General features: G+C 43.0%; 1 protein-coding gene and 1 pseudogene across 2 annotated transcripts in view; one reads left to right on the top strand and one right to left on the bottom strand.

Moving 5' to 3' along the window:
* Xpo7 (exportin 7) overlaps window positions 1-13,702 on the top strand; it is a 92,838-nt gene extending 79,136 nt beyond the window's left edge. For both annotated transcript variants that reach the window (XM_021181421.2, XM_029468780.1), the window contains exons 20-28: window positions 1,181-1,269; window positions 2,331-2,438; window positions 7,501-7,583; window positions 7,966-8,180; window positions 8,543-8,681; window positions 9,561-9,721; window positions 10,283-10,381; window positions 11,102-11,229; window positions 12,160-13,702. In XM_021181421.2, coding sequence (XP_021037080.1) covers window positions 1,181-1,269; window positions 2,331-2,438; window positions 7,501-7,583; window positions 7,966-8,180; window positions 8,543-8,681; window positions 9,561-9,721; window positions 10,283-10,381; window positions 11,102-11,229; window positions 12,160-12,253 — 1,116 coding nt within the window. In that variant the 3' untranslated portion in view covers window positions 12,254-13,702. The remainder of the gene's footprint in view (window positions 1-1,180; window positions 1,270-2,330; window positions 2,439-7,500; window positions 7,584-7,965; window positions 8,181-8,542; window positions 8,682-9,560; window positions 9,722-10,282; window positions 10,382-11,101; window positions 11,230-12,159) is intronic.
* Window positions 4,233-4,763, bottom strand: LOC110309054 (annotated as a pseudogene).
* Window positions 13,703-13,936: the final 234 nt, after the last annotated feature.

Genomic DNA, 13,936 nt, shown 5'->3' with positions numbered 1-13,936 from the left:
TTGTTTTGTTTTTGTTTTTGTTTTCAAGATGAAGTTTCTCTCTGTAGCCCTGGCTGCCCTGGAGCTTTCCCTGTAAACCAGGCAGGCCTCAAACTCACAGAAATTTGCCTGCCTCTGCCTCCAGATCAAAGGATCTAAGATCAAAGGTGTGAGCCACTACTACCAGGCTTATATAATAGGTTTTTAAAATAGTTATCTTATTAATCAGGATGCCCAAGTAGAAATTCTATTGAGAAAGAAACTACTGGATTTAATAGCTCCAGAGAGAAATAGAGACAGAGTATGTGGTATGTAGGTGTGGGTGTGTGCCGTATGCTACAGAGTGTATGTGAAGGCAGGACACAGCTGTGTGGAGTCAGTTCCCATCTACCTTTAGATGGTTCAGGGATCAAATTCAGGTCACCAACTTGCAAAGAAAGCACACTGAGCCATCTTACAGACACCAGATCTGGCATCTTGATAGAAGCTCCATGTCCTACTCTGACAAGCAACGTGACCATGGGAAAGTCACTAGGCCCCTTGTGTAAATGGAGAGTATAATGTGTAAGCAGTTCTGAGGTTTACCACGTCAGTCTTGACTCTAGATAGCTGGGGTACAGGGAAGGCACTGTGTGTGCTCCCTTTCTCTCCTTGGCAGAGTCACACTTAAGTTCCTTAGGCACTGGGCCTGAAGCTAATGCTGTGCTTTTATTATTGGTCATGAGGATCTTCTTACTCTTCTGCAGTACAGGGGTGGAAGGGATCAGAGCACTGAGCTGTCTCATAGCCCAATGGTTCTGTATAAGAACAGGTTCATAACATAGAATTTCCATTTACTGAGCATACTGAAAATTAATTTGAGATTTTAGCAATGTAGGATGTGGAATCAGGTAAAGTGCTTTTCTCACACATGTGAGGCCCTCAGGATTGCCCCTGCCCCGCTTACCTAAAAAAATATTTTCTATTATAGAGAACATTGGATTTCAAATTTTGTTATAAGAAATCTTCAACCTGCATATCAAGTTTCCAAAACTAATTTTTCAGGTGAAAAGATTCCATTTTAGCATTAAGAAATAGATTTAGAATATTGGGAGGAGGGTGTTTTTGAGCTGTATAAAAAAGAGTTTGATTTCAGTTGCCAGGAATTCCTGCCAGAGGAGTATAATTAAGGTGTTTCTTCTCTTTCTGACTCCTGCTACAGAGAACTCTGGTTGGCCTAGTGAGAGACCTGAGAGGGATAGCCTTTGCCTTCAATGCCAAGACCAGTTTCATGATGCTCTTCGAATGGATGTATCCTAACTCAGACTGGGAACTGTTGCACAGACCATAACTGGGATGTGGTTATATGATAAGAGTGGGAAGGAAGGTTGGTGGCTCAAGAAGATGGTTATCCAAAAGGTCTGCTGTTTCCTAGGAGCCCACTACAATGGGCTCATGACACAACTCTGCCCTCTGATTGGTGCATAAGTAAAGTTCTTTCCCAGTTTCTCATCTGGGTTCCAGGTAAACATTGCTATGGAAGCAAGTCCAGTGTAGAACTGCTGCACATGAATTTTACTATGTGTGGAGAAGCCACAAGTAGTGCATACCTTTAATCCCAGCACTCAGGAGTCAGACACAGGAGGGAGGAGCCTTAACCTGGAGGCGAGGCCAGCCTGGACTACACAGCAAGTTCTAGGATAGCCATGACTACACGGAGAAACCCTGTCTTGAAAAAGAAAAAAAAGCCAGACATGTTCTTCTATGCAGTTGACTATAAGAAACCTTGTAGAACTAGGAAAAAAGGCCTTCTTTTTAAAGATTTATTTATTTTTATATGCGTTGGTGTTCTGTCTAAATGTCTGTGTGAGGGTGCCAGATCCTTTGGAACTGGCATTACAAACAGCTGTAAGTTGCCATGTGGGTCCTGGAATTGAACCAGGGTCCTTTGAAAGAGTAGTCAGTGCTGTTATCCACTGAGCCATCTCTCCAACCCCAGGAAGAAATCTTAAATTACAACCTTGTATCAGTCATCAAAATCTGAGGACCTGTTTCTCCTGTGGTTTCTCCAGCACAAAAGAAATAGTTGCTCTCCTGTCATAGAAGTGGTAAAGTATAATAAAAATACGGAGTACGCTGTGTTCTTCAAAATAAAAGCACTGAGAATTGAAATGTATTCCTTAAGTCTAACTGATAGACAGACAGACAGACAGACAGGCAGACAGACATTGCTCGCATAGAATAATTCCCCAGGTTAGTAAGCACACAGGAAAATAAAGAGCTATAGTATGGGTTTGTGTTTGTTGGGCACTGAAAAACTAAAATCTGTGATGTCTGGATTAAGAATGTCTTCCTTAGCACCTCCTTTATAGATACCCCTCCTACATGCCAATTCTCCAGCGGGCAATTGAGCTCTGGTACCATGACCCAGCCTGTACCACACCTGTGCTCAAGCTGATGGCTGAATTAGTTCATAACAGGTAAGCATGATGGTGGGTGCTCTACTTGAGAACCCCTAAGGTAATTCACAATTACCTTAGGCAGATTGTGGTGCACGCACTACTATCAAATTTGCAGATTTCTGAAAGTGTATGTGTTCTTGATATTTGAAAACTATTCCCAGCCAGACCAAGCCATCGCTATCTGCAGGAAATAAATTACCAAAAGGGAAACAGGGTGTTTTGACTCGAGGCAGGGTCTCAGTACTAGGATACTGAAACTACTGATCTTCATCCCTCCTCCTCAGTTCTAGGATTACAAAAATGTACCAACATACCTGATTTTTTGCAAGGCTTAAGATCAAACCAGGGCTTCCTGCATGCTAGAAAACACTCTTAACTAACTGAGGTAGATCCCCAACCCAAGGTGGCTATCCTTTTTTTCCCCCACTAGCCCTAAGATATCAGTTCTTTTTTTTTTTTTTAATAAAGATTTATTTATTTATTTATTTATTTATTTATTTATTATATGTAAGTACACTATAGCTGTCTTCAGACACACCAGAAGATAGATCAGATCTCATTACAGGTGGTTGTGAGCCACCATGTGGTTGCTGGGATTTGAACTTGGGACCTGTGGAAGACCAGCCAATGCTCTTAACCACTGAGCCATCTCTCCAGCCCCCTAGGATATCAATTCTTAAGAAGTAATCTTGGCAGCCCGGATTGGGTTTTTGTTTTGAGGGGAGGGGGTTATTTTGTTGTTGGTTAGTTTGGTTTGGTTTGGTTTGGTTGGTTGGTTTGGTTTGGTTTTTAGCCTTGGCTATTCTAAAATTCATTCTGTAGACCAGGATGTCCTCCAACTAATGGAGATCCACCTGCTTCTGCCTCCCAAGCACTGGCATTAAAGGTGTATGTTACCACCACCCCACCCCCAAAACACACCCAGGCCCAGAGTGATTCTTGATTTCGTCCACTGCCCAGACATAGACAAGTTGACACTTGGGGATGGTGCTGGTCATTTTGTATTTCAGAGTAAGGACTTACAAGAAAGATATGCTATTTTAAAGGACCTGTAGTTTGAGAATTTATTTTCGTTTTAATGATGAGTGCAGGTGCCTGCTGAGGTGAGTGGCATTGGCTCCCTCTAAAACTGAGATGTAATGAATTACAGGTGGTTGTGAGCTCCATGACACGGGTGCTGACAACCAAACATAGGTCCTTGAAGACAAAGTTTCTCTATGTAGCCTCGGCTGTCCTGGAACTCGATCTGTAGCACCCGCCTGACTTTGCCTTCAAGTGCTGGGATTAAAGGCTTGCCCCACTTAATCTTTCTTAATACAGAGTTATGGCAAATGGCTCACACTTATGATCCTAATACTCAAGAAGCTAAGGCAGGAGGATTGTTTCAGGATAACCCAGGCTACAAAGTGAGATCATGTCTCAAAACAACAGGAAAAGGCTAAGGGTAAAGTGCTGGCGGTACAAATGTGAGGATCTGAGTTTGTATTCCCAGCACCATAAAAAAGTTAAATGTGGCTGTACAGATTCATAGTCCATACACTGAAAGAAGACACTGTCTCAAAATATAGTGGGGAAGCCAGGCATAGTGGTACATGCCTTTAGTCACAGTACTTAATGAGTAAGGCAGGTGGATCTCTTGAGTTTGAGGTCTGCCAAGGCTACATAGTGAGACCTGGTCTCAGAAAAAGGAGGTGGAGAGCAGTGTAACAAGACCATAGCCATTGGTCTCCATACACATAGGCAAGCACACGTGTATACACACGTGTATACACACATGCATACACACACACATAGTTGTTTATTAGCCTAAAAGATTGACCTTTTTTTTTTATGGTGAAAAAAAAAGTATATATTTAGAATTAGCCATCTGGACTCAGTTTAGATGATTCCAATCTCGCTGGCAACATCTAGGGCATCATAATCAGGAGCCAAGCAAACATACGCCTTCTTCTCTCCGTCAGGCCTTATCAGGGTATTGACTTTGGCCACATCGATGTCATAGAGTTTCTTGACAGCCTGTTTGATCTGATGCTTGTTGCCCTTGACATCCACAATGAACACAAGAGTGTTGTCCTCTATTTTCTTCATGGCTGACTCAGTGGTCAGTGGGAATTTGATGATAGCATAGTGGTCAAGCTTGTTTCTCCTGGGCAAACTCTTCCGAGGATATTTTGGCTGCCTCCGGAGCCGCAGGGTCTTGGGCCGCCGGAAAGTGGGTGATGTCCAGATCTTCTTTTTATGGCTGTGAACGCCACTCAGCACCGCCTTCTTAGCTTTCAAGGTCTTCGCTTTGGCTTAGGCTTTGGGAGGGGCAGGAGCTTCCTTCTTTGCTTTCGAAGACATCTTGGCGAAAAGCGACTTTTTTTTTTTAAAGGTAGTAAAAGTTTTCAATACATCTAATTTTAGATTTGTTTTGCTTTTTAGGATACAAAGGAAAAAACAGTATGCTCATAAATTTCTCATGGCACCTTTTTTTTCTTTTTTGGATATATATTTTTTTTTAAACATGCTTTCTTTTTTTTTTGTTTTTCGAGACAGGGTTTCTCTGTATAGCCCTGGCTGTCCTGGAAATCCGCCTGACTCTGCCTCCCAAGTGCTGGGATTAAAGGTGTGCACCGCCACCGCCTGGCTGAAACAGGCTTTCTTTATGTAGCCCTGGTTGTCCTGGAACTCTGTGTAGACCAGACAGGCCTAGAACAAGCATTTTTAAAGCTACCATGGTGATGAGGTGTGTAATATTCAAGAGAGACATAACTTCCCGTGAAGCCTACTCAAGAGCTATTAATTTATAAAATAAGTATCTGAGAGCACCCAGTCTTTAAAGGTCACGCAACTTCTTAGCTGTTACGGACAGAGTCTCTGCCATCAACTGCTGTAGCACAGTAAGATAGACACCAAAAATGAGTGCGTTCATAGTGAGCAAGGGGATTGCTGTGAATTTCAGGTCAGGTTGGGCTTTTTTTTTTTTAAACAATTTATTTATTTCATGTATGTGGGTACACTGTAACTGTCTTCAGATGCACCAGAAGATGTCATCGAGTGCCCATTACAGATGGTTGTGAGCCACCATGTGGTTGCTGGGAATTGAACTCAGAACCTCTGGAAGAGCAGTCAGTGCTCTTAACTGCTGAGTTATCTCTCTGTCCCCAGGTTGGGCTTTAATGAGTACCAGACCAGCCTGGGGTGCAGCATCAGACCCTATGCCCCCAAAAGTAAAATGTACAGAAAGAATTTTAGCAGTGATTAAATACTGTTTTTTAAAAAATAATAAAATTGAAAGGAGTTAGAGGGTTCCAGGAAAACCTTTCACAGAAACTGATATTTAGGCTGGGATCTGAATGACAAAGATTCTGGTGAAACTCCAGGTAAAAATTGTAAGCAGACAATACTGTTTTAACATCCTATGATAGGCTCAGCTTGCTGGGACTTGAGGCAGAACATTGCCTCTGTGGCTGGGTCCTGGTGAGCAAGCACAGCTCGCAGAGGAAATCAAGTTGTGGACAGAAGTGCCAGTGCTCAGAGCCTTGGTACAGAAGTACCAGGTAGTATTGAAAAGCAGACACGTCTCCTCACTGCAGTAGGAAGGCACTAAGCATTTTATGCCACTTTGTCCATGATTTGGTTCCATCTCTTAAGGTTAGTATGGCTACCTGCCATGGAAAGAGTAGACGGCACTGAAGACAGCGAGAGTGGAACAGAGCAAGCACAGGGGAAGTGAGTGGCCTTAGGGCTTATTTTAGAAATACGTCTTGGGGCTGGAGAGATGGCTCAGCAGTTAAGAGCACTTACTGTCCTTCCAAAGGTCGTGAGTTCAAATCCCAGCAACCACATGATGGCTCACAACCATCTATAATGAGATCTGATGCTCTCCTCTGGTGTGTCTGAAGACAGCTACAGTATACTTACATATAATAAATAAATAAGTCTTTAAAAAAAAAAAAAAGAAATGCGTCTTGGCTGTCAGCAGCAGAGTGTCTCGAGGACTCTGGATCATGAAGGCCTTAATGATCCACATGACATTGCTCCAAGATTACGTAGTTAAAATGCATATTCTGGCTTTAAGAACAGTCGGAAACCAAAACTAAGATTGTTAACATTTATCCTTCCCTGTGTGGTATTTGAGTGTTAGAGCATTCCAGATCTCTTTGTATTCTTAGAAAGTGCCAATAAGCCAGGCAGCCAGTGGTGGGGTATAACATTAATCTCAGCATCAGGAGGCAGAGACAAGCATGGTCTACAGAGTGAGTTCCAGGACAGCCAGGAGTACACAGAGAAACCCTGTCTCAAAAAACCAATGGTTTTACCAGGCATAGTGGCACATTGCTTTTAATAACTACTAAGGAAGTAGAGACAGGCAAATCTCTGTGAGTTCGAGACCAGCCTGGTCTATTGCGTGAGGTCCAGGAGAGTACATACTGAGATCATGTCTCAAAAAGAAAGATAAAAAGTGGTAATAGTGCTTACTCTTCCTTGTGCCACCAAGCCTGTGAGTATAGCAAATGAAGACTTTTAAGGCAGTACTAATAAATGACTGGTAGAAGCTATACCATAAATAAAACTGAGAACTTTAAAACCTTAGTTTTATCTACTGTCCTGTTGTTTTGCTTGGTTTGATTTGGTTGTATTTTAATGGTTTCATTGTTGAAGAGCAGAACTTGAACCTAAATTGTTGGGCTTTAAAGAAATCCTGTCTTGAAGAGAAAAATAAAAAAAGAAAGAAAAAAGAAAGAAGCAACATCATCCAAGTCATAGTGGCGCACGCCTTTAATCCCAGAACTCGGGAGGCAGAGGCAAGCCAGATCTCTGTGAGTTTGAGGCCAGCTTGGTGTACAGAGTGAGTTCTAGGATTGCCAGGGCTACACCAAGAAACCCTGTTTGGGAAAAATAAAAATAAATGAGTGAGAGAGAGAAGGAGAGAAGAGCAACATCATTGAATTAGAAGCGTGGTTCTTTCCTTGGTGGAGTAAGCAGTTTGCAGCAGTAGTGCTGGGCCACCCGTGGAGCACCAGAGAGAGCCTAGAGGAACCTCATCTCCTAAGAAACACCTCTGACTTGTTGTCTTTCTGTATTTTCTGCTCAGATCTCAGCGACTCCAATTTGATGTTTCATCTCCCAATGGTATCTTACTTTTCCGAGAAACCAGCAAGATGATAACAATGTATGGTAGGTGCTTTAGAAAGATACGCCCCTGGAAGTGAATCCAACAGTGTGTGGTCTCGAGTTAGATAAACAATAGCTAGGACAGCATTTCCATGGGGTCCTGTGTTCCTTATTCATAAGTATCAGACTGCCAGATGTCACCAAAGACCTGCTGAAGTGTATGTTGTATATGCCTTTGGAGTAGGAGTGTTAGGATGACTTTAAAACTATGAATACCAGGTGTGGCATCAAATGTCTTTAATTTCAGCACTTGGCATTCACAGGGGCAGGCAGACCTCTGTGAGTTCAAGGCCAGCCAGAACTATGTAATAAGACCCCATTTCAAAAAAAAAACAAAAAGTACTATGACCATGGTTGTATACATAGTTCCTATATGTTTTTGCAGGCAATCGCATCCTGACACTAGGAGAGGTGCCAAAGGATCAGGTCTATGCTTTGAAGCTCAAGGGTATCTCCATCTGCTTCTCCATGCTGAAGGCTGCCCTCAGTGGGAGTTATGTCAACTTTGGGGTCTTCCGTCTCTATGGAGATGATGCCTTGGAAAATGCCCTACAGACCTTCATCAAACTACTCCTCTCTATTCCTCATAGTGACCTCCTGGTAAGCCTAAACCTCATTGGCAACTTCACGCTCAGGTTGTGTTCATTCTTTTTTCTGCCTGTGACTGTGATTTAATGTTTTTCCTAAGGAACTACAACCTCACTCCTTTAATCCCAACACTTAGGAGGAAGAGGAAGGCAGATCTCTGAGTTCAAGAACAGCCTGGTCTACAGCAAGGTCCAGGCCAGCCAGGGCATTATAGAGAGATCGTGTCTCAAACAAACAAGAAACTACAACCTCATTTCTTTCTACTATAACTTTTTTCTCAACTAAAAGAACTATTTTGCTAAACTATTTTGACCTCCCTCCCTGCTAAAGTATCAAATGATTCAACTGATTTTTTTTTTTTCTCCTCTGCTCAGGATTACCCCAAGCTCAGCCAGTCTTACTACTCACTACTGGAAGTCCTGACCCAGGACCATATGAACTTTATTGCAAGCCTGGAACCTCATGTCATCATGTACATCCTCTCTTCGATCTCTGAAGGACTTACTGCACTTGGTAAGCACCCAGGTTGTCTGGTTTATGCCTACATAATTAGGCCTTACATAGTAGTGAGTACAGAGGGGTAGGTAAGCCCCAGGTCACGAGAAGCTGGGGACCTGGAAAGCCTCACATCAAAGTGTACATGTAAAGCCTGGAGAGGAAGTCCATGGGGTACAGGAACAGCAAGCACTAGCATTTATCGGCAAGAGGAAACAGGAGGTCTAGCTGGCTTGTGTAGAAGGGTTATAGAGGAGTAAAATCAAGCTGAAATAAGCAGGCATAATGCAAATCAGGCAAAATCCCCTTGGCACATTAGGAGGTTGATAGTCTCCTGAGCATACTAGAAGCTATGGAAGTGTATGCTTGCCTAGACTTCATTATCTTGTCAACCACTTCAATATTCAGGCTAAATAGCCCTGATAAAAAGAACTTTTGAATTATCCACACCTCACTGTCACTTCCATGATACGTCCGTACTTCTCTCTAGGACAAAGCCATATCAAGGACAGTCTAGCCCCAAGGGAAATGATTTATGTGTTAAGTATTCTTCACTTAGCCTAGTAGCCTTCCCTAGTCAGCATGTACTGCTGTGTGTGTCCCTTGGGAAAAGCACACATGGCTGTGGTGGTCTCTCTCAGGCTGATAAAATTGTCTTTGCCAGTGTCCTCCTCTACCAGTAACTCGGGCTCCGACGTCAGGCTCTGTGTGTTTCTAGCAGTGTGATTTTACATGAGTCTCATGGCTTCTCCAAGCTGGTGTCTCTGTTGCCAGAGGCCACACTTACCTCCTAGAATTCTCAAGAGCATATATTAGAGACAAAATTGGAAAGGATTAATTATCTATTCACCCAATCAGCAGCAGCTCAGCACTCCTGTTCTTCTACATTTTTTCCAGACACCATGGTATGCACAGGCTGCTGTTCCTGCCTAGACCATATTGTGACGTATCTCTTCAAACAGCTGTCACGTAGCACCAAGAAAAGGACAACACCCCTGAACCGGGAGAGTGACTGCTTTCTGCATATCATGCAGCAGCATCCAGCTATGATCCAGCAGGTAAGGCATCTGAGGTCTATAATGGTGGTGTGTCCCACAGTGGTTGAGTGTCTCCGAGAGAGGAAAGGCCAAAATGACTCACATCTCACTGTGCATATGTCCTTTAAAAGGCAGTGGATTTTTAATTTTCTAGATCTGAAAAACATCTGAAATGAAGTGAGTGTCACAACCCCACACCTTCATCCTATCTCAGGAGCACTCTTCCTTCCATGCATTCCTCTCTCACTGCAGGGAAATGGAGAAGGAGTTAACCATGTCTAGCTTTCTTAGGGCTGGCTTGTGCTCCTTTTTTGCAAAGTAGAAACAAGAGTACAGCACAGAGCTGGGAATGTGGCAGTCCTTGCTGGATGTACAAAGGCCCTGGGCTCAGTCCTCAGCATTGACAAATAAACAGGGAAAGACCACCTGTAAATAAAATTTTACCATAAAATTTTTCCTTAAAACAAAAGACCAAAATGAAGCTTCACAGTATTTCTGCTTAACTTACACAGAAAAGGCCTGTTTGGAGCCTGTCCTCTCATCTTAGGTAGCCAAAGCAGATCACTGCCTTCTTACTTGTAGATGCTGTCCACGGTGCTGAACATCATTATCTTTGAAGATTGTAGGAATCAGTGGTCTATGTCTCGACCCCTGCTTGGCTTAATACTACTTAATGAAAAGGTAAGCAAGGACCAGCAAGAGGCTGTGGAGCTCAGGTACTTAAAGCCAACCCTCACAGCCTGAGCCTGAGTTTAAGGGTTTTTTTGTTCGGCTTTTGTTTTTTGTTTTCTTTTATAATTAAAATATTTTATTTTTTAATGTCTGGGTGTTTTGTATGCATGTGTGTATGTGTACCACATGGTACCTGGTACTCTTGGAAGCCAGAAGAAGACATATGTTCCCCTGGAACTAGAATTACAGATGGTTGTGAGCTGCCCTATGGGTGCTTAGAACTAAATGGAGGTCCTCTAAAAGAACAGCCAGTGCTCTTAAATGCTGAACCATCTCTATCTCTGTCTCAAGCCTTGAGATGTCCCTGACAGGACCTCTGATGCCAGGTCTAGAGGCAGGTGCTTACAGATCCAGCACTTGGGAAGTGCAGGAAGGAAGGTGGATCCACAAGTTCAGAATCATGAGTTCCAAGATATCCTGAGGCATTTGAGACACCCTGCCTAAAAACAAATAGTGTGGTGACTGTGCCATGGTCAGCAGCGAAAGGGAGGCACAGTAATCGTTAACAATCCACCTTACAAATTACAAGCTTCTATTTTAAAATAATATGAAAACATCCTTTAAGTGCTTGGATTTTTAAAGTATAAATTGAATTGTGGTAGATACTGCCTTCTTTGGGGAACATTCATCTGCCTTCTTTCACTTTCTGTCTTGTTCCTTGACCCACAGTATTTTTCTGACCTAAGAAACAGCATCGTCAATAGCCAACCACCAGAGAAGCAGCAGGCCATGCATCTGTGTTTTGAAAATTTGATGGAAGGCATTGAGCGGAATCTTCTGACGAAAAACAGAGACAGGTAAGTGTCTGGGTCTTGCCAAGAAGTGCTATTATTTTTCAAACTATTGAAGCAAGCACAGTTCCATGTGCATCTCTATTCACCAGATGTGAGGTACATAAAGCAGTGCTGTCTAGTAGAGAGGCAAGCTACATGTGCAATTTAGATTTCTTCATGAAAGTTTTAGTGGTAACCCAAAACATCCACAGTTATTTTGGTGTATGATGTTTTAAAATTGAGAATGTAAACTCTCTTTATTATTGAGGATGTAAGGTAAATCTTGAGAAGCATTTCTGTATTACACCTAATGACGTGCCTAAACTGAGATGCTAAGTGTTTGTCAGAAACACCTAATCTGAATTCTATTTCATAACCGTAGAGTTGATACAGGATTCTGTACCCTGGCTGTACCAGACATCAAAAATTAACTATCTGGTTTATCTTAATTGTATAATTTTAGTGAAAGTGTTTTAAAATAAAAGTGATTTGAGTGTGAATGGAGAACTGAATTTAAATATTATTTGATTCAGCTCTCACTGGCCATAGGCAAGTGCTCCCTAGCCGTTTATAGTTAGCAGGTTCCATATTGAACAACACAGCTCTATGTCCTTAGTCTCTCAACTCTGAGGACTGTAACAGCCTCATGTCATTTCTGCCTTTACTTCCTAAGGTTAATTCCCATCTCTTGTCAAGCAGTTAATATATCTGTGTTGCTGCCACAAGCCCAAGATGGCCCTCCCAGCTTCAAGTGTGACCATCTCTGGTCTGCCATGAAGTTTCCAGGAAAAGTAAAGGTGTAAATAAGACCACCTTTCCCTAATAGTTCTGAGACTGAGGTCAGCCGAGGAGGCACCATTTGCTGTATTCTGCTTCTCAGTAGCCATTTCTCTGCCTAGGAAAAGACCTTTCCTTTCTACCTCCTCCCCCAACCCACATGCATCCTTTCTGCAGGTTCACCCAGAACCTGTCAGCATTCCGTCGAGAGGTCAACGACTCAATGAAGAATTCCACTTATGGAGTGAATAGCAATGACATGATGAGCTGACAACTCTCGGACTCTACCTTGCAGAGCAGCGTCCCTTTGGTCTGGTCCAGAGGGTGAACAGTTGCAAGGGAGAGAGCCTGGCTGATCCCGGCTCCTTCCTCCAGGGGTATGGGGGAAATGGCAAAAGTCAACCAGCTATTTCCCCAGAAAGTACGGGGAAGTACGGGGTGTGCGTGCACTCACTGAGGGACAGGGCACTGCTGGTTCCTGGGGGACTGGGGTGGGAAGGGGTGGTGGGAGGAGACAGACGCACAGGCATCTGAGCCTCCGGCCGCTCCTGGGGTCACCGTGCAGGGAGAGCCCGGCGCCCTGCCGCAGCCTGCCTTGTATAAACATGTACATTTTTTCATAACGTTTTCAACAAGGTTTATATTGACTCAAGTTTAAAAACAAAAGTGTGACTGAAAACTTTTTACAGAGTCTAGTGCACCAATGCTGACGTGAGGGGTGATGTATGGCGAGTGAAGAAAATGTGCATTGTGGTGGCCTGAAGCTTTATTGGACAAGGATGTGTGAAAGTGCAGAGATATATTTAGTGACACAGTGTAGAGAGGCAAAAAAGGAAAAGACTCCAAATGTCTATTTTTTCTTACTGCCCTTTCCCTCCCCACCCCCACTGATGCGTTCCTGACGCTGTATTAACCTTGTTATTAGGAACTCTGAGCCATGCGGGAGCACCACCCTCCCCATCCAGCCTCCTGCAGTGACCGACAACTCCAGCTAAAAGACTCTGGTGTTTTATCTCCATCCTTTCTCCCATTTACTTAACCCTCATCCTCAGAAAGATGCCTCTTGCTATTAAAAGTTGGATTTATGTTTTAGGATTCTTGGTCTCTATAGGGAGACGGCAGAGAATTGAGCCATTTGCTCTCTTGTTGAGCAATTTGCATGAGTCCACCAGAGGCCTAATATGTGTGGCCATAACTTTTGTCTTCCCCAGCCTTTGAGGCAGTGTGTATGGATGTGTGTGTGGATATTTATGTATGTACCCTGCACTCATGAATGTATGAACTGGAGGAAGTTACTACAGGGGAGGGGTTCTTAATAACAAGGTCTACCTAGCATGAAGTATTTAACATTCTCCCTTGAAAAATATACATTTTTATAAAATAAAAACCATAATAAATGTTTTGAATATTAAAAAAGAAAAGTGAACCTACAGAGGAACATTGGATGGAGAAAACTCTTTGCCTTGTACTTTCCCACAACTGCTGCTAGTTGTACACATCTCTAGTTCAGCTCTTACCCATGGGACATTACCAATTAGGTTTTATTTTTATTTTCCTCAACCCTCACAAACAAGCTTATTAATTTTCCTTCTCCTCTGGCGACTGTGTGGTGAATCTTTTCTTGCGTGATCAGGTTGCGGATAGACTTGTAAGGGTGTTTGCTGCATACAGTGTAAGCATTGTGACCGCCAATAAACTTCGATGGTTTCTACTGACCTGGTTTCAGCAGTCACGTGTAGTATGTTCAGGGATGTGTCTCACTGTCAACACATGGAGATGTTTAGACAAACATGCTTTTTTTTTTAAAAGCCAGTTGGTGCAGAAGTCCCTGTATCTTGTAAAACTAACGCAGACTGTGTCTGCCTCAGCTCTTCTGACTGGTTCAGCTCACATACTTATAGCATAATGTTCTCACAGAGTTGTCAGAATGAAGACAATCTACCTCTTTCCGGGT

The sequence above is a fragment of the Mus caroli genome, chromosome 14 (assembly GCF_900094665.2).
Source record: "Mus caroli chromosome 14, CAROLI_EIJ_v1.1, whole genome shotgun sequence".
Taxonomy (NCBI): Eukaryota; Metazoa; Chordata; class Mammalia; order Rodentia; family Muridae; genus Mus; species Mus caroli.
This window is presented reverse-complemented; position numbering and strand designations above follow the sequence as displayed.